Consider the following 17,319-nt stretch of genomic DNA (forward strand, 5'->3'; position numbering starts at 1 on the left):
CACTATAATGGCGCAATTAACACTACTTCCCCAGGGTCCTATAAAACATTTTAGAAAAGGTTTAATCAGTATAATAAACAGCTGTGGGTCCCTTACCTAGGAACACAGTGGCTGAGATTCAGGGAGCATCTTCCCCTTTGCATCCAACTTTTGCAAATTTTGGACTTCTGTTGAAATTATAGATACTTTTAAGCTTCCTGCAGAAATTGCTGGAACCCTTAATGTTTCTGAAACCAAGTGGAATCGCATCTTCACTCACGCAGAGCTGGAGAAGTGCTTAGCATTTGTAGTTGCATATTTTTTACCCGAGGAATTCTTATACCGAATATCGCATAGTTTAATGTTTGGAGGACTCTTATATTTAAAGGCATCACAATTTTCGACAGCTTTCAAGACTTTCAGACCGCCCTAAATCAGATCGGCTACCAATGCATATTATTTGAAAGACAACCTTTTCTTTAAATGACCCTCCACTTAATTAAACTCGGTGTTATACCGTGCAGTTATGAGAAAAAGCAAGTGCTTTGTTCAAATAAAAATTCGAGACCAAATCACAGCGAAAAGTACGGCAAGGATACATTCTGGCGTCATTGGTTGCAATCGTAATGTCGTTGGCAAGTAAGGCCGCAAGCCTAATGTTGAAAAAGATTCACTTGCTTCTCGTAAAAGCTGCTTGGAAAAATAGGGGGAGCAATTTCCCTATAATAAAAACTGTCACTTATTATAAATTTAAATTTAAAAACTGTGAGAGCCCCTTTTTTCTTCCCATAACACTACACCCTTGTTCTATAAACCTGTCGAATAATTTTTAGATTTTATAAATATCAAGGACATTTTATAAATATTTATATGGGGTAAGGGATGGGGCTCCAAAAAGATAGTTTGATCAGTTCTGGAAACCCTGTTATGAAAATTCATCCGTCATTTGTCAATTATAAGTGACTCGATATTGTTAAGTTTATCTAGATGATACATCACTTTTCAATCAAACATCGACGCAACACCCTCATCCTCATGCCTTGAACATGCCAACATATGCACCTAGTAACGACAAGAAAACCCATATTCGTTTTCATTAGAAATTAGGTATTAAGTACTGACCGAGACATTGTCTCGATCCAATTTTTTATTAGGAAAAAGAGGCCTGATTTCCATCATACGTCAAAATGCAGCCTCCATCTGTATCGCATGGCTTTAATTTGACGTCATATCGAAAGACAATTATAATGCACACTTAATCAGTCTCACATTAGTCTTCGCATCGAGAGTAACAAACGAACACGAGTTTTTATTCGACTAGAAAATAATTCTACGAAAGTAGTTGCAGAATTTACGCAAACATCTATTAAGAAAGAATCATTTGTACCAAAGACGTTGGCTATTTGCAAAACCTAAAAATGAACACGTTCTGGAAAGTCGTTCAGACAACAGTCACGTTTGGAGTGGTTGGTTACGCCGCCTATCTTTGGTATGACAACTGGCGGGAAGAGCAACGAGAGGTGAGCATTCTCAACACAAAAGCTTCTTTTTACGATGTCAGTATTTAAAGATAATAGCTCGCGAATGTAAAATTGGGTAAAATTAAAATTGTCTACCGAGAAAATGAAAGGAAACAATTTAAGTGCAACTTACATCAAGAGCTAACTGGAAAGTTCGAGGTATGTAGGAAAGGAGCAGTGTTCATATTGTTAACGAGTATCTTTGATCCATGAATATATTCTAAATTCAAATATTCTTTCCATAATACTCACAATGCCTAAATTTTAGCACTTTTAATAGAAGTTAGTAATTCAGACAGTCGAGTGAAAGTTACTGAGAGTGAAATTTCTAGAGACAAAGAATAAATGAGTTCATAATATATAAATTATACACCAATATCAACTTTAGGCTCAACTTCAAGAGGAAGAAGAGGCGAATGCAGCAGCAGAGGCTGCAGAGAGGAAAGGAAAGGCTTCTTTCTCTAGTCAAGACGGAGCTGGCAATCAGGAAAAGAAGAACAACGAAAAGACAGCCAAGGATTCGACAAAGACCGCAGGAAAGAAAAACTCGCAGGGCTTTTGCGGGTTTAAAAAAGGCTTTCTTCTTAAATGAAAGGTAAAATTTATTATTAATTTTCATACTGCTTTCATACTGCATTCATACTTTTTAACAGATAAGACCGCAGCCATTTCAAGTAAGAACTGCCTCTTTTTTATTGCAGATTTCAAATCAATTTCGCATTCTTATTTTATAGGCATATCAAGAAAAGAAGTTTACAGATGAAGAAAAAACATTTAAAAATAAAAAATGGCAGCAGGTGGAATTCCATATGATTTCCTCTAGCATCTATCTCCCCTTGTTGTGTATTTTCGTGAAGCAGATAGGGCTTCTTGAGGACACAGTGATGCTCAATTTTTGGGGCACGCTTTTCTAAAAACATGGAGAGGGGGCACAATCCAATCACTTTTACAAAGTATAATCCGTGATGTCATGCCCCTAGTTAAATCGTTTGTTCTGATCCACCAAGAAGTACAATCCGTGTATTTGCTGGGCAGAAGAACGACAGCTAGTTTTGAAATGACCGAGGCATGTATGGATCAGTCACTTCAAGACTTCCTGTCGTTCGTCTACCCAGCGAATATGCCGAGAGGAACAAAATATGCACCTTCAACGCACCTTGTCAGCATTCTGTGTCTAATAGTGGCACAGAGTGCTGCTGGCCCCATTGCCTTCTATGGTCCCCCATTTGAAAGCCTTATTCAACTTTTACTCAGCATAACAATGCGATAACGTTTTTTTGAAAGTAGAAAGGGGGACCAGCTAGCAGGCCATCAGATGTCATCTCATTGAAAGGCTGAACGTTTCACGACAAATGCAATAATGCCAGCTGTACAGATTTAGCATATCTTCCTTGTTGTGTTTATATGTCCTATAATTAAGGCTTTACTTGAACCTCGCTTGTGTAGTTCTAGTAAATGCCTTGTAGTGTCGTGCTTGTTCTGTGTTGTAACGTGTAACACTCTTCTCTTCCTGAATCTTTCATTTCTAGTGACTTTCTATTTTATCTTATCTTATGTTATGTTTCTGTTGTTAGCTCTGTATCTTCTTTCGTCTCCTCTAATTACTCTTATTTTTCAACTTTATCTGAGCCTATCCTTCCCTTCCCTTCACCTCTCGATTCTATCCGCTATCCTTTCTCAATCCTTGTATTGAGAAAATGCTGTTTTTATGTTGTACCTTTGTTTCTTTCTAGACTGCAACCCTTCCTTGCACAGTAAAAGCTATTGTGTTTACGTCTTCTTTTTATATTAATTTTTATTGATATTTCAATTCACTAACTAACATTTTGGCTGGGTCACTCACGTATATTTAGAGCAATCTCTTATATTTTTATATCACTTTCCTTGATTATATTTAATTTTTTTGTTATCTTGATATCATTTTGCTTTTGCAATTAGATTTTTAGCCTAACTTTAAAATAACAGTAAAAGTAAGATCAAGTTCTTTCTCATTAACTGCCTAAATCTTAAATAGATATAAAATAACATAAAATAGTTTAATTTTAACCAATGTCATAGATAGCTTAGAGAGTAATCTATTTTCAAATTGAAGTTATTTATTATGGGTTTGTCATTGTTTCGTTGTCAGCATGGGTTGCCCATTTACAGTCTGACATAGCGGTTGCATTGTAGTGAAACGATAAAGCCTGGATGAGGGGCATCTAGAAATGGTGGGTAAATCCATCTGTAAATGGTGTGGGTTTTCTTGCTAGGGCAGGGGAATAGATGGAGCCCACCAGATGGTCTGCAGCGGAGGCTGGGCCATATGGGTGTATTGGAGGGAAAACTTTGTTCCTCTCTAAACATGACAGCCTTTTTGGTGGATCAGAACAATGCTGAGAGGTTTGAATAAGGGCATGACATCAGGATTACAACTGCTTTTTATATGCTTGGAGTAGTGCCCCCTTTCTGATTTTAGTACCACAAGGGTACCTCTTTTGTTGGGCACTTCAAACAAATTGAGGAGCAGCATGTGCCCTCAAGAAGCCCTTATTACTTCTTTTTTCTTTTCTATACCCTTATACATTTGCTTTTCTTTTGACCGTCTCTTGTAATGTTTCTTGCAATAAACATCTGCTGCCAAAGAAGCATTGTATTCATTCATGTCTACATCTAAATGTTCACGCATGGTTGACGATACATTCCTACTTAAAGGAATAAGGCCAAAATATATCAACAGTCCTAGCAATATTTTGTTGAATCAATGACAGCTCGTTTCAGGGACTACTTGGTTTAAAATATCCTCTGAATCAAAGATAAAGGACTTTAATTTCCATAGCTTAGTTTTTCTTTAAAACTGGAACATTTGAAAATTCTATACTTTCATGCACATCATCATTGCTATTCAAGAAACAGAGTAAGGAAAACATTACGGTCGCACGGCCACTGAACAGAGGAAGGTCCACGAAAAACAATATAAGCTCCTATGATACACCCAAGCCACGCCCATTCTCTATTGTTTTGTGAGGAAGGTTTGCTTTCTAGGATGTTTTTGTCTGGAGGAAGGTTAACAACTTTTCTGGACTCTGTTAAGAAAGATTGTATCATTTGGAGCCAAACCCACAAAAACAACAAACTTGCCACCAATTTACCAAATTTTCCGACAAAAATGGTAAAAACTATTTTCTAACTGACAATTTGGCAGAAGCTGGGGGCGGTCGCCCCCCCACAACCCCGCAATTTCTCCCATTGAGCTTCTATCAAATACTCTCAGCCACGCTCTTCTGCCGATGTCAAATCCACTAATAACCTCTTATGTTTTTAAAATTCTTCTTTATTACATTACACAGTCTATTAATCTCTCTTCTTTTATTATTTACTGACGATTTTATTTGTATTGTATCAGACCCTTTGTGTTAAAAACATTCCTGGCTGCTTTCATTTGTTGAAAGACACCAAGATAAGAGCAAACTAATATTTTGTATGATGAAAATTCATGCAATAGGCTGATCGTATTTGCCTTTCGTGGCTTGAGCCATCGGTCAAACAAAATTGACCAATCAGTGAGCATGATACCATACACACGCCTATAGAGGAACTTTGATTGATTGATTGCTATGACTGATTGATTGACTGATTGATTGATTGGTTGATAGCCAATGAAATCACATTATTTCAGCACTGTTTATATACCGATTGGCTGCCGATTTACAAAATGAAATGAAGTGCCTCAACAGAAAGATATCTGACGATAAAATAACTTGATGGCATAATTTCAAAAAATGAAAATCTTATGACAAAAATTACATACGAGAAAAATCTAGTAGAACAAAAAGAAACAAAATTAGTCATAAATTAATAACAGTGACTGAGAGAATAAAATAAAGAATTATTTTACTAGCAGTCTGCAAAATATCGCATCTTTAAATGAAATATTTTAACTACAGCAAAAGGGTTCCCTAAGATTTGTGATGTTTGTCCTCCTCCGTTACTTAGGTTCAGCCTGCAAACAAGTGGGCTTACGGTTGGAATAAATTATGTAAGCACATCCAGACAAAGTATTTATATTGCAGAGACGTTTTGAAAGTCAAGGCTGTCTGGCTGGAAGAAGGATGTATATTTCTCTAGACTCTGCAAATTTTCTCTCAAGAATTTTGAGTATCACTTAAGCAAAGTCGATTTCAACTTCAAAAACTATTAGATCATCAAACGGAACCTCTTCCTGTACTGAATATTAAACTGCAGTGGTCACGTTTTGTTACCTTGCAAGAAAGCAGTGGCATAACTAGATGACGCATCGCTCGAGAACATATTATCCTAATGATCTAGCGAAAAGTTCCCCAAAAGAGCTTAAGCCTTCCACCTCCCTTTCTCCCATTCTCATGCTAAGCACTATTCTAATCTAAAGTTACTCAGTTGCACCTTATGCCCCCTTAATTTCAAGGCATCAAAGGGAAAGTGCGGCCTATCCGCCCCTTGATAAGACCAAGATCAAGAAATTCAGACTGCTCAGTTCTTGATCGACCTAGTATCTGAAAAGGTTCTCAAAATTTTCTCAGTTCTTGAAAAAATCTCCTTCGAATGAATTCATACAATCAAATTCGAGTTCTCAAAATAGGGATATGCTCGATGCTGTGTTGTATTTTATTGTTACCAACGGTAAATTTAGAGACTACTAGACTTCCAACTGGCACGGGCAAGCTATAAACTCTACCAAAGTAGCTAATGAAATAAATACTACATAAACGATTAAAAATATAACTCCTAGTTTAGGATCGAGTTTCCAATTGTTCAAATGTATAGCTAAGACAGTAAAAAATATACTACCTATCAAGAGCAGAGCAGATACCATAATGCTTTGACTGTAAATGGTGACAGAAGTTCCTGGGTTCATGATGGTGCTCTTCATCAACCAAGGCACACCCAAACACAACATATCAAACACATTGCTACCAATGGCGTTCGACAAGGCCATGTCTCCTTCGCCTTGTCTGGCTACGATAACACTTGCCATGACGTCAGGTATGCTGGAGCCAGCAGCGAGAAAGGTCATCCCCATGACGCAATCAGGAATGTTGAACGTGCCGCCTAAAATGCAGACCATCCACACTAAAACATAGGACAGCGTGCCCATCCAAAGAACAGACATTAGAAACGTTACGAGAAACCATTCGCTCCATCTTTGTTTACAACATGGTGGTATTGTGATGTAGAATAACAAACAGACAGGCATACCAAGTACCCATGCAATTTTGGCTATAATACCATCTGGTGCTTTGAACGGCGAGTCTTGTTTGTGCTCAAATTGCGATAAATCAGCTTTCTTAGTCGTATTAGTATCTAGCGTTGAGTCCCGCTGGGCAAATGTCGTTTGAGTGCCTATATTTTTTCCTAGATTCAATCCAGCGAGATCACTGATCGACTTGTTCTTGACAATCTCAAGCGCCGTGGCGTTGTCGCTTCTTCTCTCCGCGTTGATCACTGTAGAAAGCTCTTCACTGATTGACGTCATGATCTTTTCGTATTTATCTGCAGTTGTTTCAACAATGCTGTCATTTTGATCATCACTGCATGCGCCGAAATATCTCTCCTTGATACCGACGAAAAAACTCTCTAGCGATCGATTGAAATACATGACGATAATATACATTGCGTATATAACCACGAACGAAGTTGCCTCATACCAATAGACTTCGCGATCTCGTATCGTGACCACAAGCGCAACAGTTCCTATGGTGTACATGAACGAGTCCCTGAGCAGTGGATACCACGTAAGGTAGATAACTTGCTTGGCGGCTAGGCCACATGTAGCAATGATAAATAATGTGTTGAAAATCGTCGATCCCACGACGGTGCCTAGGCCCACATCTCCACCCGATTCAGTGAAGAAAATCGATATAACTGATATGAATAGCGTCGGAGCGGAGCTTCCGATTGCCATAAATGTCGCTCCTGCAACATTACTGTCGAGATCTAGCCGCGCGCAAATATGATACAAACTAATAACAAAGTACTCGTCACAAACAACCGCTAATAAAGCAAACATGTAAAACGCAACTAGTATATGGACAACACAAGCGCCCCGAAGTCTCTCTTCTTGCGTAAAGAAGTCTTTCGGGAACTCCTCCACTGCTCCTTTGCTTGTAACACAGTTATCATCAAGAGGCGTCGATAAGAGTTGCCGGCTAACCGCGCGGACATTTTCGAATATCGAGGTTTTCTTCTCAAGAGTAACTCTAACGAGAAGAAACAAGGCGAATGATGCTATTCCAATAAATAGCTTGCCAGGTCGATTTATTCTGACCATTTTCTTTAAAGCATATTACTTATCAATGCAAAAATTGCAGTGGCGCCCAGGCATACTCGTTCAAGGGAGTATCTTCGCAGGTTCTTGAGGCCACTCAAGCGTGAAGTGAAATCAGGCAGCGAATCATTGAAGTTGTATGGTACCTGCTAACCTTAACACAAATTGTCAATATCCGATACTCCAATAATTCTGCAGCTAATTTTCTTGTTTTTCTTGTTTTTTTTCAACAACGACACAATCTCAACCGGTTTCCCCAGCGTAAACTTTTTGAAAAATGAATACCTCAAAAACTGTGAATTTGGATATATATTAACCCGACTTTAGAATGCAACATGTAATTGTATATTTTTTTTATTTTCAACACAGGACCTTAAAGGGTAGGAGCTTCTTTGCAATGTGACTTTTTAGCCTTGAATAGATATAGATCTTGCTGTTGTTGTTCCCACTGTTGTTGCTGTTGTTATTATTTAGCTGCAACACGCACAGAACTTATGTATCTCCAGTGTTTGTTATCGAACAAACCAAGCAATTGTGAAAAAGCATTAAAGAAAGCCTTGAATAAGACCTTTACTGCTTTCATATCAATCTAACTTATTATAAACTATCTTACTATTATAAAAGTTACAGAAAAATATCTAAAATGTACCAAATAATTTTCGGGAAAATTGTCCATAAATCTTGAAACCGGTGTGGCAAAGTCAATTGTATGTTTTGCATATCACATCTTGCTGTTTGAAAATTTTAACCAATATGTGGCTAACTGATAATGGCTGTGAAATACAACATCACTATACAATACCACAAGGAGAAATATCTTTCCAAGATTCAATGTCAATGTATGCATTCAAGTATCTTTCTTCGAGTGCCTTAAGTATTTTCTTTTCAAACACACAAGTCAACATATATGTATCGAAATGCTACATACGGGGCAACATCATTAGTTTGACGAAGTAGCATGTACTGAGATTGGCAAAAGAATGCCTTGCCTTGATGTAAGCATGCTTTGCCACGTGGCAGCTGTAGCAGTAGCCGGTTTTTGTATCACCCAGTTGAATTCCACCATGACAGCAATCCTAGACCAGGCTCGCTTATTGACGCCTATCATAAATAGGTAATATGTGTAAAAGTAGCACAACACGATAATGTAACACGGTAGTTATGAAAAAAATTAGAAACCTGAACAAGAGAGACAAAGCTTGAACCAAGCCACGCCCCTTTCTTCATTCTAAACATTACCCAACTGTTGGCACCCTTGTGCATTCTTAAAGATGATATGTGGATTTTTGTGGTGGGGAATCTCCCCTAACGCTATTTTGAGTTTGGGTAGTACACCCTGATACTTCATTTTCATCTCGCTTTATTTTAAACTAGGCCTAATTTCGTGGTATCTATTAAAACATCTCGACCTACTTTGGAATCAGCTTTATTTCGAAGGTCTACACATTTTCCAAGAAGAGCGATAGTTATTAAAGTGTGTGAAATTTAAGTTTGTGGATTGCTCTAGTCAACATAAGATAACAGAGAATTGGTATTGTTTTAAAAAATGTTTGGTAGTTGTGTAAGGCACTTTGAGTTAAGTGGGAGAAATTCAAGGGAAATAGATTAGCATCCTGCGTTAATAACAGTGTAAAATCTGAAGCACAAGTTAATTTCTATTGGAGTTACAAGCTCACCAGAATACTATAAGGAGCCTTCTTTTTTTCTGCAGTTTCTGTTGTCTCAGTGTTTCCAGCTAGCATCGGCCCTGATGGTGTCATGTCAATGAACTCTTCATCAATAATTCTAAACCTGATTGGTTCATTTGCATCCATGAACAGGTCATGTGAGCCATCGTCTGTCTCATATTCCCATACCCATAACTGTTCATCGTCATCACTTGCAAACATTAAGGCATAACAAGCACAGCTGCTTATGATCTGATTGTAAACGATATTATTACGAACTGAACATTTTACAATTAGAAAAGGGGATATGAGACAAATTCATTGAAAATTACTTCTTGGCTATGCATTTGGAGACAAGAATTAACATTTTTTCATCTTATCAAATTGTACAGAAAAGAGGAAAGAAACTGGCTACACCACATCATCATTCTGTTATTTCAAAAAAGATGTCCAAGGACTTCCCTACATAGCAAACCCATTATCATGGCTGGACCCACAAACCTATCATCAGTGTGTTTATTTGCACATTGAAAAGGCTAAGCCGCATCCCCCAATCAGTTGCCTATTGATAAAGGACGGTAAATAAAAAAATAATCAGATTTTACCAGATTAATAAAAATAATTTAGAAACTTAATCTCTAACTGAGTATTTTATAGACGGTTATGTTAGGGAGAGCCACTGATCTCAAAAAAAAATGGATCGAGCTTCTCCAGGCCAGCATTGATTCTACATTGCAGCGTCCATCTTGAGACCTCGCAAAAGAGCAATTATGTTGGTTTCAGTTCAACTTACTTTTTCATAGCAAAATTCAAAGTAGACGTTGAAACAAAAACTTGCATTGTTCGTAAGTGACGTTAAACATTTTTGCCGTGGTATTAAGCTTATGCAACGAATAATCAACTGATCACTCATTTTCCTTTCCTAGGCCTGTTGTATCTTAGAATATTTAAGAATTTAATTACTAATGCACAATTAAAGGCGCAGCACTGTGTGTGCCCCGCTTTAACAAATGGCAGCCCAAAGCTTTAGGCGCGAGAGGTCTCAAGGTTTCAAGATGGAGAGACTACATCGGCTTCCTCATGCGGATGTAGGAGAACAATAGGTTGTTCGATCCAGTCTTTTTTTGAGATCAGTGGGGAGAGCCTGAGATGCCAATAGCACAGTTCTAACAAGAGAAATCAGGGAGAGTCTTACAAGAAGGGGAGGTAATAACAACTTCATTGAAGTACTATAATCATCCGCATCTACATTAAATACTACACAAGGCCTAACAGGCAATTCGTGTAGGGGTTTTACGCCCAAAAAGAAACAACAACAAAAGAAAGAAACAAAGGTGATGATCAGATTATCAGTCCTTCCATGACAATGGATTTGCTACGCAAAACAATGCCATTCAAGTACCTCAAGCCAAATCAACCATTTCCCTTTAATGTTACTTGAGTATTCAAATCGTTTTTAAGATTATCAAGAAGAAAGATCACCCATGGTGAAAAAGATGATCACATCATCTTACAATGCTTGTACTTGTATCACCATCATTCATGATACCCTTCTGACCACATCTTGCAGAAATACACCAGCTATTCCAAAATGTTGCAGATACTGTACAAATAAAATTCTGTTCCTTGGAAATTAAGTTAAAAATACTTGGCTTAACATGTTGCACTGATCATAAAAACGTGGCATAAGCTGGGACAACAGCATAGACATAAAACAAGTAAAAACGTAATTACTATTTCAAAAGCTACATTTAAACACAAGTTTGTATATATTGTAAAGCTGCATGAAATTCAAGAAACCAAAAATATAAAATTTGCATGGAAAGGATACAATTTTGACTTCTGCTGCAGATACACAGCTGGGATAAGAATATCATCAAAGAGCCCCAAAGATACTGCAACAGAGATAAATGCAATAAAAGAAATTTTTATAAATAGAAATGAGACTAAGGATGAACCGTTGTGTGGATAAGCATTTAAGAGACCTGATTTATGATCTAGACACTGTGTGTTTGAGCCCCATGAGGATCGTTTTCTACAAGACTGTAGCCAACTCAGATGTCTATCCTTTTGATGCTAGAATTCGAGCATCCAGGTTACTGGACAGAAAAGAATATCAATGTGAGGCAAAAGCAGCAGGTTCTGTTTATACTGCCGTATGCCTAGCTGACATTAAGAAACAAATATGCTGATTGCTCAGGCCTTTGTAAGAAATAGCCCACGCGAGTGGTCCATCGATCGTGTGATTTTGCTTGTGCAAGCGATCGCTCTGATAGTGAAAAAATGTTCCTGTTATAAGGTACCTGTTTGTTTGAGGTAATATCAAATGAAAACAAACAGTTACGATGACCTTTAATGCACTCCAAGAAAGAATAAATACCCAATACAAATGTGCTTCGCTTATAAACTTATGACATCGCGAAGGTAATACAGACAATATTGCCGGACGATCGCAAAATGTTGTTCCATACCTTTTTAAAAACACTTTTACTGCCCAGAAAATGTCCTAAGTGCTATTGTAGTTCAAATACTAAGTACCTACAGTATTCCTAAACATTCGCTGTGGAATTGATTTTCAAATGCATTTTTTCGTTGAGATGTGGTTAAGTCAGCTTACTTATATTTCCTGTGTTTTGATATTCCGGCTTTGCATTGCATATGTAACTTCTTGAGTCACAAAAGATGACTATAAATGTGTTAATTGATAAGACATTTATTCATCAAAATTTACTGTTTTGCGCGAGCAATCAAACGCTCGCGTCGTTCGGCTTGCGCGTGTGCTGGCGCGATCCCGAGTGATTGCTCGCATCAAATGAAAAGGCCTGCTTGCTTGCTTGTTAGTTTTATAAAAAAGGCATTTAAGTGGCTTGAGAATAAACCTTACACCGTTGTGTACCCTGTTTTCATAACGGCATAAAACATAAAGCATATAATGGAGATGAAACACAATTATCCAAAAACAGTTACATTTACCTTGAACTCCATCTGAGCTTGAGCCTTTGATCTTACCGACAAGAACTTCATCAATGAATGGTCTAAAAACCACATATCTGAACTTTACTAGAAAAAAACCAAAATAAGAAAATCTATACCCTAAACAACATCAAACAACAATCGGCAACAGCAAAATTAACAAGGCAGCATACGTAAGACAGGCCTCTCTTCGGGGATAAAACAATTCGGGCTATACCAAGCACTTGCCAGTTTGGCTGCGAGGGCTATTTAGCCCTTGCAGAACTGCTGGAAATTTTTTTCATATTTGAATATTTACAAAGGCAAGAACACAATACGTTGCCAATTCTTCAAACATTATTCACCTTAAGAAGGCATTTTATGTGTATCACTACCTTTTTGGGAATGCCTAGTTAATATGTCGTGACTTGAAAATCTTTAGAATAACGTTTCTCACTTTAATTATTCCTACCATTAATCACGCTATATGTTATTCCTTTCGTGCGAACACATTTCCTATTCTATTAAAAGTTTTAGCAGATTATACAATAGTTTGTTAATATGTGCTATATTACGGCCCTAGACGCATCGAACAAGATTTCAGGAAGAACTTCTGACACACTTAATCTCTATTGTTGATATGTGTAATCTCTATGTGTAATCAGTCGACCTCTTGTATCATCAATTGTCTTAGATGAGATATAGATCTTGATATCAAAAATCATAAATGGATTGTTCTTCTTTCTACTTAAAAAATCACCTTTTTCATCAAAATGTACAGTTTTCTTAAAATTAGACATGACCCACGATGAAATCTTGTCGGAAAATCGTAGGCCTGCCCCCCCGCCCCCCCCCCAAATAAAAGCCTGAATTTCCGCCAATGAACATCGGGAGGCTAAACTGCATGGAATAAATGAGAGCGTTGGTTTGAAAAACTGCGCGGGCGGAAAAAAACCCTCGCAAATTTATTTTGCACTGGGTTTGTGTGGGCGCGGGCTATAGCGCGTCTCCATGGAGTGGCCTGACGTAAGTGCTTTATTTTCTCCCTCCCACTCCTTTCTGATGTAAACAATCAAAAAATGAAAACAATGCTATACTTTCAGTTTTCATAGACTGAGGTTTTGAGCAAAATATTTATCTATAAAAAGCTGCACATCAATAACTACTTTGGTCTTCTCATGTAGTCACAGATCAAACAGTTGCTTGATGAAGACATAAATATGAAGCCAGAAATCACAATTTAGAACCTTCCTGTTCTATGTACCAAAGCATGTACAGCTCTGCCTACTCTTGATTATGGCAGTCCAGGCAACATTAGGCCTAAGATAACACTGGCACGCCTTCACACACACCTAAAGTCCTCAGGCGTCTAAGGAAACCAGCATCTTTTGTATGTTCCTTCTCAGGCCTGGCCTTTGCAGGCAATAACTTGTGCTCACCTCTGTGTTCTCCTCGCAACCCGAGACAAGCTGTAAATTGCTCTCCTAAACAGACATGAAGGAAAAATCACTCCCCTAAAATGTCCATTCATTTGCCCTTTTCGTATTCAGAGAACCCTGAAAAGGGTTAATTGATTTATTTTCTCAACAGCAATTTCTCCCACCATTGCATTTTTTGCAATTAATTTTTTCTGCAAACACCAGCCGACAGATTTTATTTTGATAGTCACAAACTTTAATCTACTTGGAAAAAGATAATGAAGCAAAAGGTATGTTTGCAGAGCTTAGAACCTTTCAATCTTATGAAAACAGGCATATTCTTGGTGGGAAAGTCGAAGAAATTGTATTTTTGGGGATAGAAAAAAACTGCAGGTCCCCTCCAGCATTTGAAACAAAACTCTTGTTTGATCATTCTTCCATATAGCAGTTTTAGAATCTATCTACATAAGCATGAAAAAATCGCTATTGTCTAGAAAAAAGGAGCTCATTTTCCATAGGCAAGCTGCACTGATTGGGCAACCTCAACAGTCATAAGCTTGAGTTTATGATTGGCCTATTTCAACCACAACTGGGTATATATATTTCCTAGCGTAGAGTTTTTGATCTATGTTCTGATGTTATATATTCTGAAGAGTGTCAGACAATAAGCTTAACTTTGGCTGTGTTTACATGAGAAATTTGGAACAATTCCAAATGGAACTTTTTCTAAGCGATCCCGTTTTGGTAGGCTAGCATTTGGAACCATTCCAATTTTCTCCTGTAAATGCAGATGTGTCCCATGTAAAAGGAAGGCCTAACCATGCTCATTTTAGTATGGTTCCAAATGGAACCTTGTGTTTATTCTTTTAAAGGGGTGTCTGAACCACGGTTTCAGCATATAAACATTGAAAGAAGTAAAACAGCATACTTCTTGACTTCAAGACTATTTAAAGGCAATCGACAGAAGCTAAAGAGGTTTAAGCCATTTATCCATTGATTTAAATTACATTCTGTTACTGATTTAGCTCGCCTCACCAAATAAGGGCAGCAATTCACAGCTCACCTACAAAAATACAAACAGCCAGGCTTGTTCCTTCTGTCTCCAGCTTAAGGGACTGCTAGCCATTCACCCTGCTAATTATTTATTTGGAAAATTTCCCACTTTTTCCCTTTATTTAGGTCCCTTGTCTACTCCAGACTCGAGAGTATCAGCATTGAGCACTTTATAACAGACCTTTAGCCAGTTATCTTCATGCAAAATGATAGCATACGAAATTTCCAATTTCAACAAACCAATTCTGACATAACAACTAAAACTGACAAGTGTATATTTGTTGCAAACCTCTTCTGATGCCAAATAAACACAGCAGTACATGTTTTACCTGTAGATATGATGTGGTCTCTAAATGATTGTTCAGAAGTTCCATGATTTATGCTATCATCAGGTAGCTTGTCTTGATTCATATCTTTTCTACACACAAATACTACTCAAAGGTAGGCCAGAATGCAGATGTTGACCTCAGTCCAAATCATCATAGAACGTAAAATTAAAGGGATCCTAGAAACATACCTGGTGTGTGAGCAGCTCCATCTCCAGGCAGAATGTAGGAGTCAGATACTTCAGTTATATCAAATAAAGTTATACAAAGCCCAACTTCATGCACAACCTGAAGCAACAAAATTTATCATATTAATTTCTCTGGAACTATATCTTTGTTGTACAATTACATGCTGTATATGCAACTAAGAAGGTTGACAGCATAATGTCTGCAACTCTCAAAACTCCTCAAACATAATTGTACACAGTACAATGACCTTACATGTTGCAGACGGAAAAATCCTTATAAGAGTTTTTTAATGCTTTTTCAAATCACTCTCCTTTTATGCTTTGAATCTCCAAGACACGTCGTTTTCGCCTTTTTTACAAATTGCTTATCGCAAAAATTCCGCCGGATGGATTCCAGACTGTAAAGTATTTTTTAATAGAGAGTGCGGGAAAATAACCGACCAGAGCGAGGCTCGAACTCAGGACCCCTGACTCTGTACGTCAAGTGCTCTCCCACTGAGCTATCGGGTCGTGCTTTCAAGCCAACACCCAAGGCCGAGTCATTCACCCGCACTGCCCCTCTCTTTTACCAGATACACAGGGGAGCCATCGCAGCTGCGGTAGAGCACTTGACGTACAGAGTCAGGGGTCGTGAGTTCGAGCCTCGCTCGGGTCGGTTATTTTCCCGCACTCTCTATTAATTATCTTCGAAATCCTGTTGTCTGTAAAGTATTTTTTCTGCGCGGGGAATGCCAGAACAATAATTTTGAAATTTGCGGATAACGAATGTTTCCCGCGAAATCGTGCGTGGAATTTGAAGCACAGACTTTCGAAGAGACCTTGTATTCGTTGTTTTTTCTTGTTATCAGAAGTCAGAAGTTAAACTGGTGGAATATTTGAGGGGAACATGAACAGATAAAAAAAAATTTTTTGCGCGGAATCTACGGCAGATTCTTAATAATGCGCGGGCGGAAATAAGGGCAAAAATTATTGCGCAGGGAACGCATTCCCCGCGCAGACCAAACTTTTCAGTCTGGGATAGAATTGAGATGATGATGAGCTTTGGTTTGTTTCGTTCAAAAAAATAGACCATATAAACTCTGTAACTAATTTTTCAGATCACTTACCTTATTTGCTAGCTTCTTGTTTAGTTCGTATGCAATTGTGCTATGTAGATCATATGAAAAATGCCGCGGTTTAATACGAACAACATCTTTCATTTCTGCAAGCACAAACATGGCTCCAATGTTTATGGCCTAAGTGCCCGAAAAATGAAAACGAGTCTGCCTCTCTGGGCAAAAAAGACTGGATCGAGCTTCTCAGACCGGGAGAACACAAGAAATATCCCGATGCCGTCCAACACGGGCTGAGAAGTGTTGAGAAAAGATTCAATCAGGTCACGCTTTATGATCATGTCCAAAATACAATAGAAGACGTCCTACAATTCATTATTGCTTTTACTTCAACACCTCGAGCTGAAATTTTTTGTGTGCGAATTCTCCGTTCCGGGTTGACGTCATCGATTTTGTATCTCGCTATCTATGTATCTTTCTCAAAAATTAGACTTCAGAATTGAAATCTTCATCTTTATTTTGAAAAAAAAAGTTGTTTGGACTGTTCGGTCGAGAGTTGTTATAAAAATTGATATGGCCTTATTTTTAACTTCTTAATTAAGCTTTCAACCTAACATACTATAAGCTGCACGATTAATTGGAAACTAAATTGCATCATCTTGAACCATTATCCCTTTACTTAGGATCACTATTGAGAATGTCGAGGAGCTTCATGCGTCGAGGGTGTCGCAAAGCAAAACGACGAATTATTTCGTCAGTATCTACCTCAATGTCTCTATGCACATGTAGTAAAGCAAGGCCATTCATTCTATTTGCAGTGCTGTGCGAATATGTCTTAAGATGTCTTAAGATTGTTTATTTTTATTTACTTATCGTCTGCA

General features: G+C 37.9%; 3 protein-coding genes across 4 annotated transcripts; 1 reads left to right on the forward strand and 2 right to left on the reverse strand.

Annotated features, from left to right (window-relative positions):
- The first annotated feature begins 516 nt into the window (after positions 1 to 516).
- LOC135691695 (uncharacterized) lies at positions 517 to 13,252 on the forward strand. Of its 2 annotated transcripts, XM_065209645.2 has the most exons (3): positions 517 to 1,499; positions 1,888 to 2,094; positions 2,234 to 13,252. In XM_065209645.2, exons 1-2 carry the CDS (start codon positions 1,398 to 1,400, stop codon positions 2,089 to 2,091), a joined length of 306 nt encoding a protein of 101 aa, XP_065065717.2. In that variant the 5' UTR covers positions 517 to 1,397; the 3' UTR covers positions 2,092 to 2,094; positions 2,234 to 13,252. The 2 variants fall into 2 exon arrangements, with proteins under 2 accessions (XP_065065717.2, XP_065065716.2); XM_065209644.2 differs by having other exon boundaries at positions 1,888 to 13,252.
- Positions 5,231 to 7,785, reverse strand: LOC135691692 (sodium/potassium/calcium exchanger 4). The gene has a single exon (XM_065209641.2). The coding sequence runs from the start codon at positions 7,783 to 7,785 to the stop codon at positions 6,154 to 6,156; it is 1,632 nt and encodes a 543-aa protein (XP_065065713.1). The 3' UTR covers positions 5,231 to 6,153.
- LOC135691694 (DNA-directed RNA polymerase III subunit RPC8) lies at positions 8,745 to 16,651 on the reverse strand. The gene is made up of 6 exons (XM_065209643.2): positions 16,493 to 16,651; positions 15,390 to 15,486; positions 12,423 to 12,509; positions 11,281 to 11,344; positions 9,459 to 9,660; positions 8,745 to 8,883 (listed from the first exon to the last, which is right to left on the reverse strand). Exons 1-6 carry the CDS (start codon positions 16,601 to 16,603, stop codon positions 8,827 to 8,829), a joined length of 618 nt encoding a protein of 205 aa, XP_065065715.1. The 5' UTR covers positions 16,604 to 16,651; the 3' UTR covers positions 8,745 to 8,826.
- Between the last annotated feature and the right edge of the window lie 668 nt (positions 16,652 to 17,319).

Source organism: Rhopilema esculentum, chromosome 13 (assembly GCF_057945365.1).
Source record: "Rhopilema esculentum isolate cy_ngs chromosome 13, ASM5794536v1, whole genome shotgun sequence".
Classification (NCBI taxonomy): domain Eukaryota; kingdom Metazoa; phylum Cnidaria; class Scyphozoa; order Rhizostomeae; family Rhizostomatidae; genus Rhopilema; species Rhopilema esculentum.

Coding starts and splice junctions, on each gene's coding strand:
- LOC135691694 (XM_065209643.2), bottom strand. CDS start 16,603: ATGTTTGTGCTTGCAGAAATGAAAGATGTTGTTCGTATTAAACCGCGG. Junction 12,510..15,389: donor TGGAGCTGCTCACACACCAG/GTATGTTTCTAG, acceptor GTTTTTTTCTAG/TAAAGTTCAGATATGTGGTT. Junction 11,345..12,422: donor AAGCTCAGATGGAGTTCAAG/GTAAATGTAACT, acceptor TCTCTGTTGCAG/TATCTTTGGGGCTCTTTGAT.
- LOC135691692 (XM_065209641.2), bottom strand. CDS start 7,785: ATGGTCAGAATAAATCGACCTGGCAAGCTATTTATTGGAATAGCATCA.
- LOC135691695 (XM_065209644.2), top strand. CDS start 1,398: ATGAACACGTTCTGGAAAGTCGTTCAGACAACAGTCACGTTTGGAGTG. Junction 1,500..1,887: donor GGCGGGAAGAGCAACGAGAG/GTGAGCATTCTC, acceptor TATCAACTTTAG/GCTCAACTTCAAGAGGAAGA.